The 14,479-nt window shown below is 48.6% G+C and overlaps 1 protein-coding gene across 1 annotated transcript; it reads left to right on the forward strand.

Moving 5' to 3' along the window:
• Positions 1-9,138: 9,138 nt before the first annotated feature.
• BGZ61DRAFT_373232 (major facilitator superfamily domain-containing protein) lies at positions 9,139-11,033 on the forward strand (the record flags this gene model as incomplete). Its single annotated transcript, XM_046242237.1, has 3 exons — positions 9,139-9,373; positions 9,432-10,674; positions 10,724-11,033. 3 exons carry the CDS (start codon positions 9,139-9,141, stop codon positions 11,031-11,033), a joined length of 1,788 nt encoding a protein of 595 aa, XP_046094487.1.
• Between the last annotated feature and the right edge of the window lie 3,446 nt (positions 11,034-14,479).

Genomic DNA, 14,479 nt, shown 5'->3' on the forward strand with positions numbered 1-14,479 from the left:
ATGTGCATTGCTCAAATTGTGTCCTGGTCTCCTTAAGCCAATACTGTGTCCTCCCTTGCCTTACCTGTGTCCTTATTTCCCTAAGCCCATACTGTGTCATGCGTTGCTCAAATTGAGTCCTTGCCCCCTTAAGCCCATTCTGCATCTGCTTCTTGCTTATGCTTCCTTGCCTGTTCTGTCTCTGGCTGTGGATTCCCGTAGCAGTATTGCTAATAATATGATAATAAAACAATATATTGCAATACATACAATACAATATGCGTTTTCTGATATTGTACCAATATAATACGCAGGTTGTGATATTGTAACAATATAATATAAGGTTATCCATATTGGCAATATATCGTCTGTATTGGTTGGCGGATCTTCGGGCAAATTGCACTTGTTTTATTGATAATTAACGTCGATATGTGGGGACGCGTGCGAAGAAAACGCGTAACTGGTTTATTGTTTTACGTCAGGGGCAAGAAAACGCGTAGTAAAAGTATAAATTCATAGTCTACAGGGTAGAGTATCGTTCACGGGCAGCCCTTCGAGACCCCTTTTCTGTCATTTTACAGAGGACTACTAACAACCTCCATGCCTTAACAACGCCTGCCTTTTATTTAAATGTTGCAATAAAGAGGGTCGTCAATATCAGATGACTTTTTAGAGCTCTCCAGTTAGCAATTATATAACCCAGACGAGAGCCAAACCTCTAATTGCCAATTGTCGCGACCTCGCATAGTCTCTAGAACCTCCTTGGCCAAGCCAAGAACATCATGGGTCTTCTCCTATATACCAGACGAGGAGATAGAGATAAGATACTATAATCGACGGACCGGAAAAGAAGAGTAGCGCTATAAGCATTATAACAAAACATATTCCTGTTCTGGTGGAACTGCCGCTCCAGCCAAGCACCTTACAGATCCTCTTCCTGATGGTTATAGCCTCCCAAAAGGCGCCTCCCGAACAGCTAAAGTCATAAATATACGAACTATTCTCGAACAAGCTCGTTTTACGGCCGATGAAAACCCCCGAAAACGCTATCGGCTCAATAATTAATCCGGAGACTCGATCGACCCTGACCAGCTCGAAGTATTATACATAAGGTTTATTACAGCCTGTTCTCTCCTATTTCGGCTTGTAGAATGCCCAGAGTTCCGAGCACTCTTGGCTTGCCTCAATACCGATATCGATACTTGGCTTCCAGATACACACGAGACTATCAAGAAATAGATTATGCGGCAGTATAAAGGCCAGAAGGAGAAGGTCAAGCAGCGCATACAGTCGGCAAAGTTAAGGATTCATATCAGCTGCAACCTTTGGACTTCTCCCAACTCTTTGGCCATCTTAGGAATAGTCGCTTACTATGTTACGGAAGACGGTCAGCTGGAATACTATATCTTGGCCTTGAAAGATATCGACAGTGAGCACGATAGTTCTCACCTTGCAGCGGCAGTTTTAGAAGTAGTCGATAATTGGGGGTTTGCTTCAAAACTTAGATATTTCGTGATGGACAATACAGGCAATAACAATACAATAATAAGATATCTTTCTCTTGGTCAGTACGACGTACTATTTCTTCGGATTTGCCCTAACATTCACAGGCCTTCTGCGCCGATTTGATATTCAATACGACCCCAGATCTCACCGCCTTCGCTGCTAAGGTCACATCATCAACCTCGCCGCCAAAGCTTTCCTCTTCGTTACCGACAATAAGAAGCTCGAACACGACGATCCTGGTATATATATTATGACGCTAAAGGAGATCGAGGTATAGCGGCAAAAGGGTCCTCTTAGCAAGCTTCATAACTTTGTCGTTTTCATCCAACAAAGTGTTCAGCATTACCAGAAGTTTATGGCTATTAGCTATAACCGTAAGCTTGCGCGAGATAACAACACAAGGTGGAGTTCGTGGTATATTATACTACAAGCGGCCTTGTATCTTAGGGACGCAATCAGCAGGTATTTTAACAAATAGGCGGAAGCAGATTGCGCTAGAGACGAGCTCTCTTCGGAGGACTGGATCATCCTTAAGAAGATCAAGTCCTTTTTAGAGAAGCTTAAAATAACTACTAAGGCTCTTAAGTTATCGTTTGCAGCCCTCGACAATATCCTCTTGGCTATAGACTTCGTATTAGCACAATTCGAAGCAGGGAAGGAGGCATATATCGACGACCGGATTATAGCACCGATGTATAACTCGGGATGGGCGAAAATAGACAAGTACTATCGCCTTACTGACGAATCGCCTGCCTATGTTGCTGCGATTGTGCTGCACCCTTCGCATAAATGGCACTATATATACGAGAACTGGAAGAAGGAGTGGGCTGAGTCGTTAAAGAAGTTGATGGAGATACTGTGGGATGAATATAAACTTGTGGAACTGCATCTTCCTCTATCTGAGGTCCTGTCGATGACGACGAACGAGTTCTTGAATTAGAGAAATAAGCATCTACAACTAGCGCTTATTACAGATAAGTATAAGTATTATTGTAAGTCTGAATAGGTTTATAGGTTTATAAGCGCCCTTGTATGGTAGCTAGAGGAGATATAGTAAAAAAACTATCCTAACCTGAGCAAAATGGCCATAGATATACTGTCAATTCCTCTAATATCTGCCGAGCCTGAACGACTCTTCTCTGGGGCAAAGATAACTATTACAGATCGTCGAAATCGACTTGGGAGTGATATAATTAAAGCATTAGAATACTTGAAGTCATGGTTTAGGATACGGGATTTTTAAGGTGACGATATTTTCGCTGCGGCAGTTGAATAATGAAGGTCACGTGTAATATATGGGATATATTGTCACACTGCCAATATATTGGATTCTTGGCAATACAATGCAATATCGGCCATGTTCATATTGGGTAATATAATATGCACCCCTTGATAATATAATAATATTGCGAGGGGTCCATATTGCCAATATACGTATTGTTTATATTATTAGTAACACTGTCCCGTAGTTTGGTAGTGTTATTGGCGAACTAGCTTGAAGGCTATTCCTCAAGTGTTCAGTGTCCTATCTACGGCGACTGAAGCGGCGTCCGCTGCTTATGGCACGGGGTGAAAGTTAGAGTTAGGTGGGAAATAGGAAGTTAGTGGGGGGAGGAGGGGGGGAGAATCTGCGTTCAAGCTCATCTCCCAAGTTAGCTTGCATCCAGGCGGCCCGTGGCCAATGCAAACTGGATCGTCGCTCGAACAGCTTCCAAGTTTGGTGTCCATTTTTGGTCGTCAGAAGACGACTTCCCTCTAAGATAGAAAGAGATGTTACCTCTCCAGGTATTCGTGCATTGAAGCATCTCCGTACGGTATGCTGTCCATTTCCGGCATCGGACGAGGAAGTGCTCAACTGTCTCTCTTGCTTGCCCACAGTCGCATCTGTCCGATGGTACCGCTTTGATATGAAAGAGGTATGAATTCAACCTCGCTATGCCTGTTCTCAGCTGAGCAAGCACACTTGCTTCCTTCCATAATAGCTGGTCATAGAGTTGTTTCGTGTGTTTGCCTGGCAGTGCTGCGTCGACTCGCTTAGAGTGTCTTCCAACTTTTTCCGGGAGCGTCCTATTGACGTCAACTTTCGATCGCGCAACGCTGAGTGTTGTTGATTGCATGCTAGGGAACTGCTTCTGAGGGATAGCTCCCCGCTGTGTTGCCTTCCGAGCCTCATTCTTGGCAATCTTCAGGAGCTTGTTCTCGCCGCTACAGGCTAGCCACAGGACCCTAAGCACGTTTCTATCCTCCCGGAGCTCTTTCAACGAATCGTAGATGCAGCGCATATACTCTTGACCCGACTGCTGACGGGGTTGTCTGACTGCGAGCGCAGCAGCTTTATTGCTCGTGATCAGTGCGACGCTGCGGTATCGAAACTTCGGTATGGTTGGCCTCAGGGCATACGCCATTGCTGCAAGCTCTCCACTCTATGGGTTCTGTTCTGTTCTCATACCAAGAGTAAACGAGAAAGTCTCGAGCTTTGGCCCACCTTGCACCGACGCTGACATCTGGACTGATCCACCACCTACCACACCGTTCCGAGCGGAGCTGCTCACCGCGATGCGTATGGCCCAGCCTACTTCCGCCTCTCTTGTTGCTACTTCGTCAGTGATGACTTTTACTCGTTCTTCCCACGGCGCCAGTGTGAGCGGTTGGATGGTTTCCAGCTGCTCCATTGGGACATCCCTGAGTGTTGTCGCCACCTGGTAGAGTGGTGATCGGTATGACGTTCTGAATCTTCGTATGCGAGAGGTCAACCTGCGAAGGGGGTTGGTGTCGGGCAATGTGTGGATATCCGTCCACATCTTGATCGCCCTCTTCCAAAACCATTGCTGTGCTGGAGCAATATGGGCCTCTGCTTCTGCCACGCTTGTCGCCACAGTACTAAACGTCCCAATGATTGCCTGTGCTCCTGCTTTCTGAACCCTATTGATCGGTCCCATGAGTCTGTCTACGAACCTATGCATCCACACATTTGAAGCGTAGTCCACCACCGGGGCTACAGTGGATGTGAACAGTTGTCTTGCTGTTGCTGGCGACAGGCCCCTCAACCTCTTCAGTTCCATTGCTGCCACTAATCCCTTGGAAGCTGCCCTTGCGATATGTTCCTTGTACTTGAGCCTAGCATCTATAATGACTCCCAGAATCTTGACATGGTGTTTCGGTTGGACTACCCGTCCTTTGATTGTGAACGCCTCGGAGTCGGACTTGTAGTCCTTCCGGGTGAAGTGTATGATTGCCGTCTTGTTCGCCTCAAACGTCGCACCGCTCCTACTCTCCCAGTCCAACGCGTCCTTGATGATTGATTCGACTTTCTTGCGGTTACTCTGTGCTGTTGGACCTGAGATCCAGGCTGTGAAATCGTCCACGAATGCGATCGCCCCTCTGTTGCTGTCAATTCGCCGCTGTACCAAATCCGCATTGAAGAGAAGAAACAGGATCGGAGACAGTGGAGAGCCTTGTGGAAGGCCAGCTTGCGGTAATTCTCGAACCTCTGACGACTCGCCGTTGATTTGAATTGTTGCCGTACGATTTGAGCAAAATGCCTCTACCCATCGAAGTAGCTTCTCCGGGATACCACGTGCTTTCATCCTCTGGAGCAGTCTTTCCTTACATACTCCATTGTAGGCTCCTTTAAGGTCGAAACTGACGAGGCTTACAACAAGTCGACGTCGCCAAGCGATGTAGATCTGTTCCTGCAAAAGCAGAAGCGCTTGTTCCGCCGATCGCTGTTTGCGGGCCCCAAAGTGGTTCGTCGGGAGCAAACCATACGCTTCCACAGCATGTGAGATCCTTTCAGCCACCACCGATTCCAAAACCTTGCCGAGGGTGGCGAGCAGTGAGATTGGCCGCCAGGCTCTTGCCATCGTGTAGTCCTCTTTATCGGACTTTTTAAGCGGTATGATCTTTGCATGCCTCCACTGGTCAGGCAGCGTTGCCTCCTCCAAAGATGCCCAGAAAATGGCCATTACCCAATGCTTGACCGCTGGCCACACCTGTTTCCACACAATCACTGGTAGTCCATCTTCCCCAGGCGCCTTCCAAGACTTTGCTGCGAATAGTTGCCGTTCCACCTCCTCCAGTGTGATCTCGGGCATCACTATAGGAGCTCTCTGAGGCCTAGGGCCTTCATCTTCAATGTCGTTCGGCAGGGGAGGAAAGAACTGGGACAGCAGCTCTTCAGCTTGTTCCCGGTGGTTAGTTGTGGCTGATCCATCCGTTCTAACCAGCTGTGGGACTTTGCCGAATGCTGTGTCATCCCCAGACTTCAAGTACTTAGCCGCCATCCAGATGTTGTTGTTGTTGTCCGACAGAAACTCGTTCCAATGCTTCTTCTTTTGTTGCCTAATAGCGTCATGATACTGTTTCGCGGCTCCTTTTGCCATCTTTTCCAGTTCTGTCCGGGTTCGCCCTGCCCGCCTTTCGGCCCGAGCATGGTTCCTCCAGTACGTGTATATTTGACGAAGCTGCGTCAGATCTGTCGTCCACCACCGTTTAGCATACGGCGACGGCTTGGCTCTTGGTGTCAGGGAATGAACCGCCTCCATAACCACCGACATTAATCTGTCAGTCTTCTCCTGTACTGTGCCTTCCGACGGCGTATTCTCCAGAGCGCTTGCTATTCTTGCGTTGATTTCTTTCCAAGGCGCATTCTTCAGGAGAAGTCGGTCCTGCTGTTTTGGGTTGGGAACCGAAATGTCGAAGACCGTGTTAATCGCCCGATGATCCGAGCCGTGCTCCGTCCCGTGTGTTGCGCATTTGACGGTCGAGGCGGTCAACTCTTCCGAGGCCAGGACCAAGTCGACCGTTGTTTCAAAGTCTCCTCCACTCCACGTCTTCGTTCCTCTAGGGAGCAAGCTGGTGAGGCCAAACTCGTTCATAAGGTCAATGATCTGGTCCGCTTCGCCCTGTCTCACTAAAGAAACATCGTCTCCTCCCCATAGCTGGTCGTGCCGGTTGAAGTCTCCGACAACCATCACATCCACAAGCCTGCCAGCTTTTCTTCTTGTGTCTGTGATGACCTGGCGTAAAGTGTTGCAGGTGTCTTGCAGGGCCTGAGCATCCCCCCCTGGTACGTAAGTTGATACTACCAGGACCAGCCGCTCAGGGAGATGTATGATGGCTGCCGTCATATCCGGTGACACTATCGGTATCTGCTCCGCTTCCACATCCTTGTTCACCCACAACATACTCCGGATCGCCCATCTGCCGTCCCTCCAAATTGTAGGGACTAATTTAATCCATCTGAGGTGCCCCATAGGGGCTGTTAGTAGTTTGCCATCCCTCTTCCATGCTTGTGGTTCTTGGATCGCTATAACTGCAAAATCTTGGAGTTGCTTATCGTTCATTAGGCTCTCGTGTACCATGTCCTGTTTTCTCACATTCAGTTGGAATACCTGAAACATCTTACTCATGCCGCTTAGGGTAGAGTTTCGGGCAGCTTCTACTGAACGACTCATGCGGCCCACCGCAGGGTACACACTTAGGTACCTGCGTCTGGCACTCACTATGATGATGGCCTTCGGCGGCGCATCTTGCACATACCCGATTCTTGCTGCACGAGAATGCCTTATGGCCGAGCTCCTGGCAGTTATAGCATTGCATCGGTCCGGTTCTCCGCTCGAAGGCCCCGGTGTACGCTGATTCACCTGCTGCAAGGAAGTAGCGTTCCTGTAGGAGTCTCGTAAATTTAGCATCACTATTTTTAGTGACGTATACCACCATGGATCCATATGCCTTTGCGCTGTTCTTTCGACTCAACCAGGCCATCTTGGCGATCTGGACTTCATTCTCTTGGCCCAAGGCTTCCATTGCTCCAGGAAGGACCTTGCCATCCTGGTCGAGAACGGCAGCGCGGTTGTTGTTGTCAACTTTGACTGGGTATAGTTGGTCTCGAAGAACTCTCGCACCTGGAGCTTTCTTGGCCTCTATAATGGTCCTGATCATCTTCAATTCTTCTTCGTTCCTACCGATGACCCTCAGGCGGTGGGTGTTTCGTCCATCTCTAGTCACTGCAACACATCGCCAACTAGGTTGGTCGCTAGACGTTCGCATTTCCTGTTCAATGGTCCTGCGAAGTACTGCTGGTGTAGTGTCTCCGATATGATCATCGGGCACTCTGGATGTGTCTACTGTGCAGAACATCGACTCCGGGGTTGCCGATCGAACCGTGGACGGAGCTTGAGCGGTAATACTAACAGGTGTCATTCTGGCAGCGTCCGCATATGTCTGACTAGGCGATCGTGCTGCATGAGCATTGTTCACGATGTCCAGCTGTAGCCGGGTCTGCTCCAACTCGCTGCAAACCTGGGTAAGCTGCTCTCGGACTTGTGATAATTCTTGTGCCATCTGGGCCGTGGTCCTAGTGACTTCTTCAGCCATGCGGTCGCTAAGTTTTGTAAACTCGAGCTGAAACTCTGCCTTCATCGCTTCCATTCTCTTATTGAAGTCTTGTTCTAGGAGTCGTTTCAGACCCTGGATTGCCTCTGTCATGCTGCCAGCTGCCTTAAGCCTGGTCCTTTTCTTAGTTCTGGTGTGACTCAAAGCTCCCTCACTGCTCTCATCTTCCTGCCATTCCATATCACCATTTTGCTGCTCGGATTCCAATGCCCTCGTCGTTCTGGTCCTTTTACGCAGGGGACGATGATATCCCCCGCCCGGAACATCCGGTTCGCCTTCCATGACGACAATGACGTCTGAAGCGGGGTTCGCAACACCAGACATCCGCTAAAGGCCTGAATCTCCGCCAAGCGGCTACCGGGTATTTCAAAAGTAATAAAGAAGATAAATAATGAGATTTCGAGAAGTGTTTCCCTTTTTCTGGGGAGTGTACAGTCATCTCTATGCGCGATTCCCTATCTGGCCCAATATTGTAACAAACTGCACGGGGTTTCGTAGGGACAAGGACGCGTGCACGGACCAATTTGGTTGTATTTCGTCGACCTACCCTTGGTACAGTAGGGATAAATATGTTCAAGGATATCTATCTGACCTTTAGCGATACTTTATCCCGACGCTTTCCGCCTCGACAGGGAACCAAAAAGAAGAGCTGTCGTCTAGCAAAGGCCCAAGCACAGCTTGCTACTCGACTATGTTCAGAAAGAACACGACTAATCTGCCGACGCAACTCTGTTGTTAGCTCAGGGTGGAGAACACTTTTAGTAGCTGCGACAATTCTCACACTGAAAACCAGCGGAGTGGATTTGACTTGGCACATAAGTAGCACACGAAAGCAGGGTTACGGAAAGCATCAAGATAGTCAGTTCTAGTTATTGTGGTGGAGTTGGAAGATTCTCGAAGAAGCTTGCCTGTTCCCCTCCTATCCGCCCGCTGATTAGTGCCTGAGGCTCCAGTTTACAGCCCGCCTCCGCCATTGCCCTTGCCTATTTTGGCCCCATCCAGTCATGATGAACTTTCGATGACGGGTCTTCAATGTTCCATTCAAGGGTGGCAACCAGAATGATGATGAAGCCTCATGACGTCATAATCCTTTGGGTAAAGGGCCCCGAACCCTCCAATTCCCACCGTGACCCATTCTTCTAACAAGAACATATACGCCTGCCGGACATCGCTTCTCCTGTACTTCGCCATTGTCACGACATTCACCAAATCTGTCGGCTTTTGTTTCGTTGCTTCGCCTTCGTCTAGCGGTCACAAATGTCGCTCGCTCAGCATGTAACTCAAGTTGACGGCTTTGACTACGAATGCCCTGCGAATCCAAGCAGTAATGGGAACCTCAACGGCAACGATAGCACAGCCAACGAGCAGTGTTTGGGTGTTGGAGAAGACGCCGACAGATCGGAGTGGCGACACATGAGCTTTGCGCCAGTTGAGATTGCCCAGGACGAAACTCACATCGCGGCATACAAAGTCTCGAATTCCAAGCGATACGGTACGTTCAAGCTTTTATCGTGAGAATGGCTGTCGAGATCTGACCAAGAATCTTCCAGCTCAGGCGGCGACGGCCGTAATAGCCTGCTGGCTTGCATCTGGCATCGTATTTGGCTTCGCGGCTCTCAAATCAGTCTTGATCGCTGAAGGTGTATATCATGAACTCTGCCGGAACGACGAGACGACGGGATTTGACGATGAGTCGAGTCTTGACGTTCCCTGCGCCGAGCAAGATATGCGCCTGAACCTCTTCTTCATCTCTGCCTCAATTACCACTAACATATCATCTCTTTTCGCCGGAACTGCCCTCGATCGGTTCGGGAGACGCGCATGCTGGAGAGCATCGTGTGTCTTTCTAGTCGTCGGCCCCCTACTGATGGGATCTTCCTTCGCCATCCCGGAATTCGATGGTTACCTTCTGGGCAATGTCTTCCTAGCTCTTGGGGGGACTTTCCTCTTTGTCCCTAGCTTTCAACTTGCCAATGTGTTCCCCAAGCATTCGGGGCTGGTGGTTGCCCTCATCACTGGAGCTTTTGATGCCTCCGCAGCCGTTTTTCTCTTCTATCGCATGGCTTACGATGCGTCTGGTGGCAAGTTCTCACTGGAGAAATTCTTCTTTGGCTACCTTATCGTTCCGGTGCTAATATTTTTTGCCGAAATCTTTTTGATGCCATCTCATGCATACCACACCATGCCAGAGCTTAAGAGGAAGATTGAAAAGGTCCAAGACCGTACTCGCGATGTCCACGACTCGGATGAAGATATCTCGGACGCGGGAGAGTTGATGCGAGTGCGGAGTGCTCGTGCCAATAAACGCAAAGCTAAGCTTGAGAAGATCGAAGAACTTGCCGGTAGTAACGAGCACCGAGAAGAGCGCATCAAGATTGAGGAGGAGCGCCAGGAGGCGAGCGGTGTCTGGGGGGTTCTCCACGGTGTCCCAGCCCACCAACAGATGCTCTCGCCCTGGTTCATTCTCATCTTATTGTTGACCGTGTTTCAGATTCTTCGGATGAACTACTTCATTGCATCCATTAGAGCACAGTACAGATATATGTTGGAGTCAGAGATTGCAGCTGGGGAGATCAATGAGTTCTTTGATGTAGCCCTGCCCTTGGGAGGTGTCGCTTCCACCCCTTTCATCGGACTGCTACTCAATAACCTGAGTGTGCCTCCCACGTTTGGAGTCTTGACGCTGTTCATCACCGTTATTGGAACTCTAAACTGCTTGCCTTTTCTTTGGGCAGGATATGCCACCGTCGTGGCATTCGTCCTTTTCCGTCCCCTCTACTACTCTGCAATCTCGTAAATGTGCCCATCACGATGCTGATTCCCTTGCCGATGCGCTTGCTAGCGATTACGCCACGAAGGTTTTTGGCTTTGCTACCTTCGGTCGCATATACGGGACCATCGTCTGTCTCTCTGGAATGGTCAATTTCGTCCAGTCAGGCCTTGATGCCCTTACCCATGGGCCTCTACATGGGAACCCCACTCCCATCAACGCTACGTTGGGGGCTCTCGGAGGAATCATTGGCGTGACTCTGACCATATTTGTTAGGATTCGAGGCAGGGTATTCGTGGACGAGAAGGCCGAGTTGGATGCCGGTCAAGAAAGACAACGTCTCTTGTTTGATGCCCACGAGGGCTACGGCGCGAGGAATTGATCCTGTAGTGTTTGATTGCAGCAAATCCGGTCGACTGCCAAGTAATAAAAAAAAAGGGACCTTTATGGCACGGCTTTCTTAAAAAGCCATCACATACGATAATCATGATTCTCCGAGAGTGGTACGTGGACCGAGATTTTCTATCAAGCCACAATACAGTCGTGAATGGATCAACAGCAAAATCGCTGTCCAATTGGTTTTGGCAGACTTTCGAGGGTGAAAGGAACCACGCTAAAGAAGAACTTGGGAATTTGCATCATAAACTGACGAGGTATTTCGTTAAATTTCACTGTTAGCAAGCGACAAGATTACTTCTTGATCCGATGAATACATTGCCTTGTTTTGTTGATTCTTTGATTGATAAGCAACGCAACAGCGAGGGATTCTGACGTCATGCAGCTGTGGTCAGTAAACCCCTTGGTATACTCTATGAGACGCTCTAAAAGACAACATGGGTCGCAACTTTGGAGGCATTTCCACAGGTGCTGGGAGATCTACTTCAACCGACTCGACCATTATTCCCGTCTAATCCTTAGCACCCAGATTCGAGCCCAAGGCCGTAGCTTAGGGGGACTCCACGGCCGTTCATACTCAACATCGGCCCTCTGCTCATCCTACGGGCGATGGCTCAGTCCAGGCTTAATCTCCAGAACCACCGGCGACAACCTTTTCAGCTCTTGGGATTTCTGAGGTCAGAGCTATGACTGTGATCGTGACCCTAACTGGAATTAGCTTTCTCAACACCATAGGATCTAGTATTGCTACCCTCCCTTATATCGCTAAAGAAGTAGGCCTTACAGAGGGCTTAATTCTATAGCTAGCCGCCATCTACGCTCTAGCTGCTAGATACCTACTCCTTATCTTTAGAGCTATTACAGATATTATTCGGGCAAAATTAATAACGTTATAAGCAACTAGAAGCTATTTATTTATTGCTTTTACTCTAGAATTTAGCTAAGCGCAAATGTGCTGGGTGACTTCCAGCTTAATATACGTCTTGGCCAACAATTCCTGCAGTCTCTGAGCCTCCTGGAGAACTTGCTCTTCGAATTTCTCCTGGTCGATCGAGCAAGCCATACGCCATATTGCATGCCACGTAAGTTTCTTGAGGTTGGGAAACCTGGCGGAACATGCAGCAAGTTCTGCCAAGTCGGGCCAAAGGTGAGAACCCTCGTATAGCCTCACGGCCAGCACCTTGAGTGTGCCTGGGATTATCTCTGCCAAACATGTGTTTCCACTCGTGTTTGGTTCTTCCGGAACGTCTAGATCGCTGTAATGTCGACAAAAAGCGGTTTCATCCAACTTCAAAGTCTCCAACTTTGTGAACTTGGCTATGGTACTGCCTTGGATAAGACCATCGCGAGCGTCCATTGAGTAATCGGTTAGATCAATGTCGATGGACTTAAGCATGGCAGAGGTAGGTAAAAGGCATTTGAGTATCTTTCGGGGCACGAGGTGCGTCCCTAACCCCTCTCCAAAAAAACGCCGATTGCGAGCGATAATAAAAGTGTTCTAGTCTGGGGGCATGCTTGATTAGCAGCTCCAAGAAGAACTCGGACCAAGGGTTGTTGGAGAGGGCGCAATGTGGAAGTTGAAGAGTGCGGATAGGCTGGATCGTTCCGGGAAACATCTTGCCCAGCTTGCTTTGCCCGATACGCATGTCCTCCAAACCTTTGTTGCGTCGAATAGTCAGTTCTTCCAGGTGCGGCGCTATCTGATGCATCACTCCGATAGCTGGGTTCGTAAAGTAGATACCCCAACTCTCGTCCGTATCAAACACAACCCGGCGCAGATGTTTCAGGGTGCTGGCCGAGCCAAGTTTGTTGAGTCGCCGCTGCAAGTACGTGTACGTGGTCCCTTCATAATTACCTCCGTCTTCAATGAGGAGATGCAAGGTCTCAAGATTGGGGAGCAATACTATGAAAAGCTCGATACAAAACTTGCTCACAGACACATCTTCCTCCTCAAAGACGTGTTCTTCTGGCTCATACCGTCTCCTTGTCTTGGATGGGCATGAGAGCCACCATTCGACCGAATTCGAATTATTCTGCAAAGACAAGATCATTAGTCTCTGTATGCCGCCACATTCATCTCATATCCTCCAGCCACTTGATGTTGGCTGCTTTGGACCGCTCAAGCAGGCCTACGGTCGACAAATTGAGGATATGATGAAGATGCGAATCATCCATATTACGAAGGTTGACTTCTTTCCTGCATTTCAAGCTGCATTTCAAAGCGCAATGTCTGAAAAAAAAAACATCCAAGGAGGTTTTCGGGGTAGAGGACTTGTTCCCTATGATTCGGAAAGTGTGCTTTCTCTCTTAGATGTGAAGTTGCGGACTCCATCGCCTGCGGAGGGGGGTTCCGAACTGCCTACCCTCTGGGTTCCAGAGACCCCAAACAACTCAATTGAAGCTACTTCACAGACTGATTTTATTAAAACTCGAATCAGCTGTCATCAAAGTAGCTCTCCGACATCAATTTTAGCTGCAATGGATCAATTTGCGAAGGGGGCGCGAGGAATAATGCACCAGATGGCATTATTGAAGGCAGAGGTCAACGATCTTCGGGAGGCCAATGCGACCCTTAGCCGGCGGCGCAGAGCAAAAAAAACACGACTCCGACATTCAGGGAGTATGACAGTAGCTGAGGGACAGGAGCTACAAGATTAGAGGGAAATTGCTGAGCAGGTAGAGCAGGAAATACGTCAAAGTGGTGGTCGGCGGAGGCGGACGGAGACGAGGGAACGGCAATGTGGTAGATGCAGGAAACCCGGGCATAATGCCCGTACTTGTGAAATTGACGTAGATGCGTCTGAAAAAGAGGATAGTGATTAATTTCAATTGATTCTAAGCGTTGTGGTTGTTTTATCTTAATATCTGTTAGTGAAGGTGTGGTCAGGTGGTCAGCTCGCTTATCCGGCCAGCTCGCTTATGAAGTACGTTAACTAATTCTATAAAATAGATGTCATACTCGGGAAACCTTGCATAGTCTTAAAATAATTCTCTTTAAATCTGTATATGATTTTTGTTGTCCTTTTCCAACCACTTTTGTACTCTGAACTCACGCGGGAACCCTAACCTCCATATTTCGATATGAAATACGCGAACCAGCCCTGTGTCTTGATGGCTACACTATCCCTGTCAGCATCTGCGGCCAATTCGATGGAGTTTTGACGGCGACAGCATCCTTGCAGGCGACAAGGGGTTGAGGGCGGTAAAAATCCTACGTGAGCCGCGATGCCTGATTTAACCACCTAGCCTATGGTCGTTCCGCTTTGAACTTGAATGGACAGTCCGTCTTAACTAAGATAATAATCAGTCACTCGGCTTGTAAATGTATGGCTCATTAATTGTGCCTATATGACAGCTGAATTGTGCAACGGCGAGGAACTGATCGTTCCATTCTGTGTATATTGTTTCACCGTAAATAGCGCGAAGTGTAGA

The sequence above is a fragment of the Ilyonectria robusta genome (genome assembly GCF_021365365.1).
Source record: "Ilyonectria robusta strain PMI_751 chromosome Unknown BGZ61scaffold_58, whole genome shotgun sequence".
In the NCBI taxonomy this organism is placed as follows: Eukaryota; Fungi; Ascomycota; class Sordariomycetes; order Hypocreales; family Nectriaceae; genus Ilyonectria; species Ilyonectria robusta.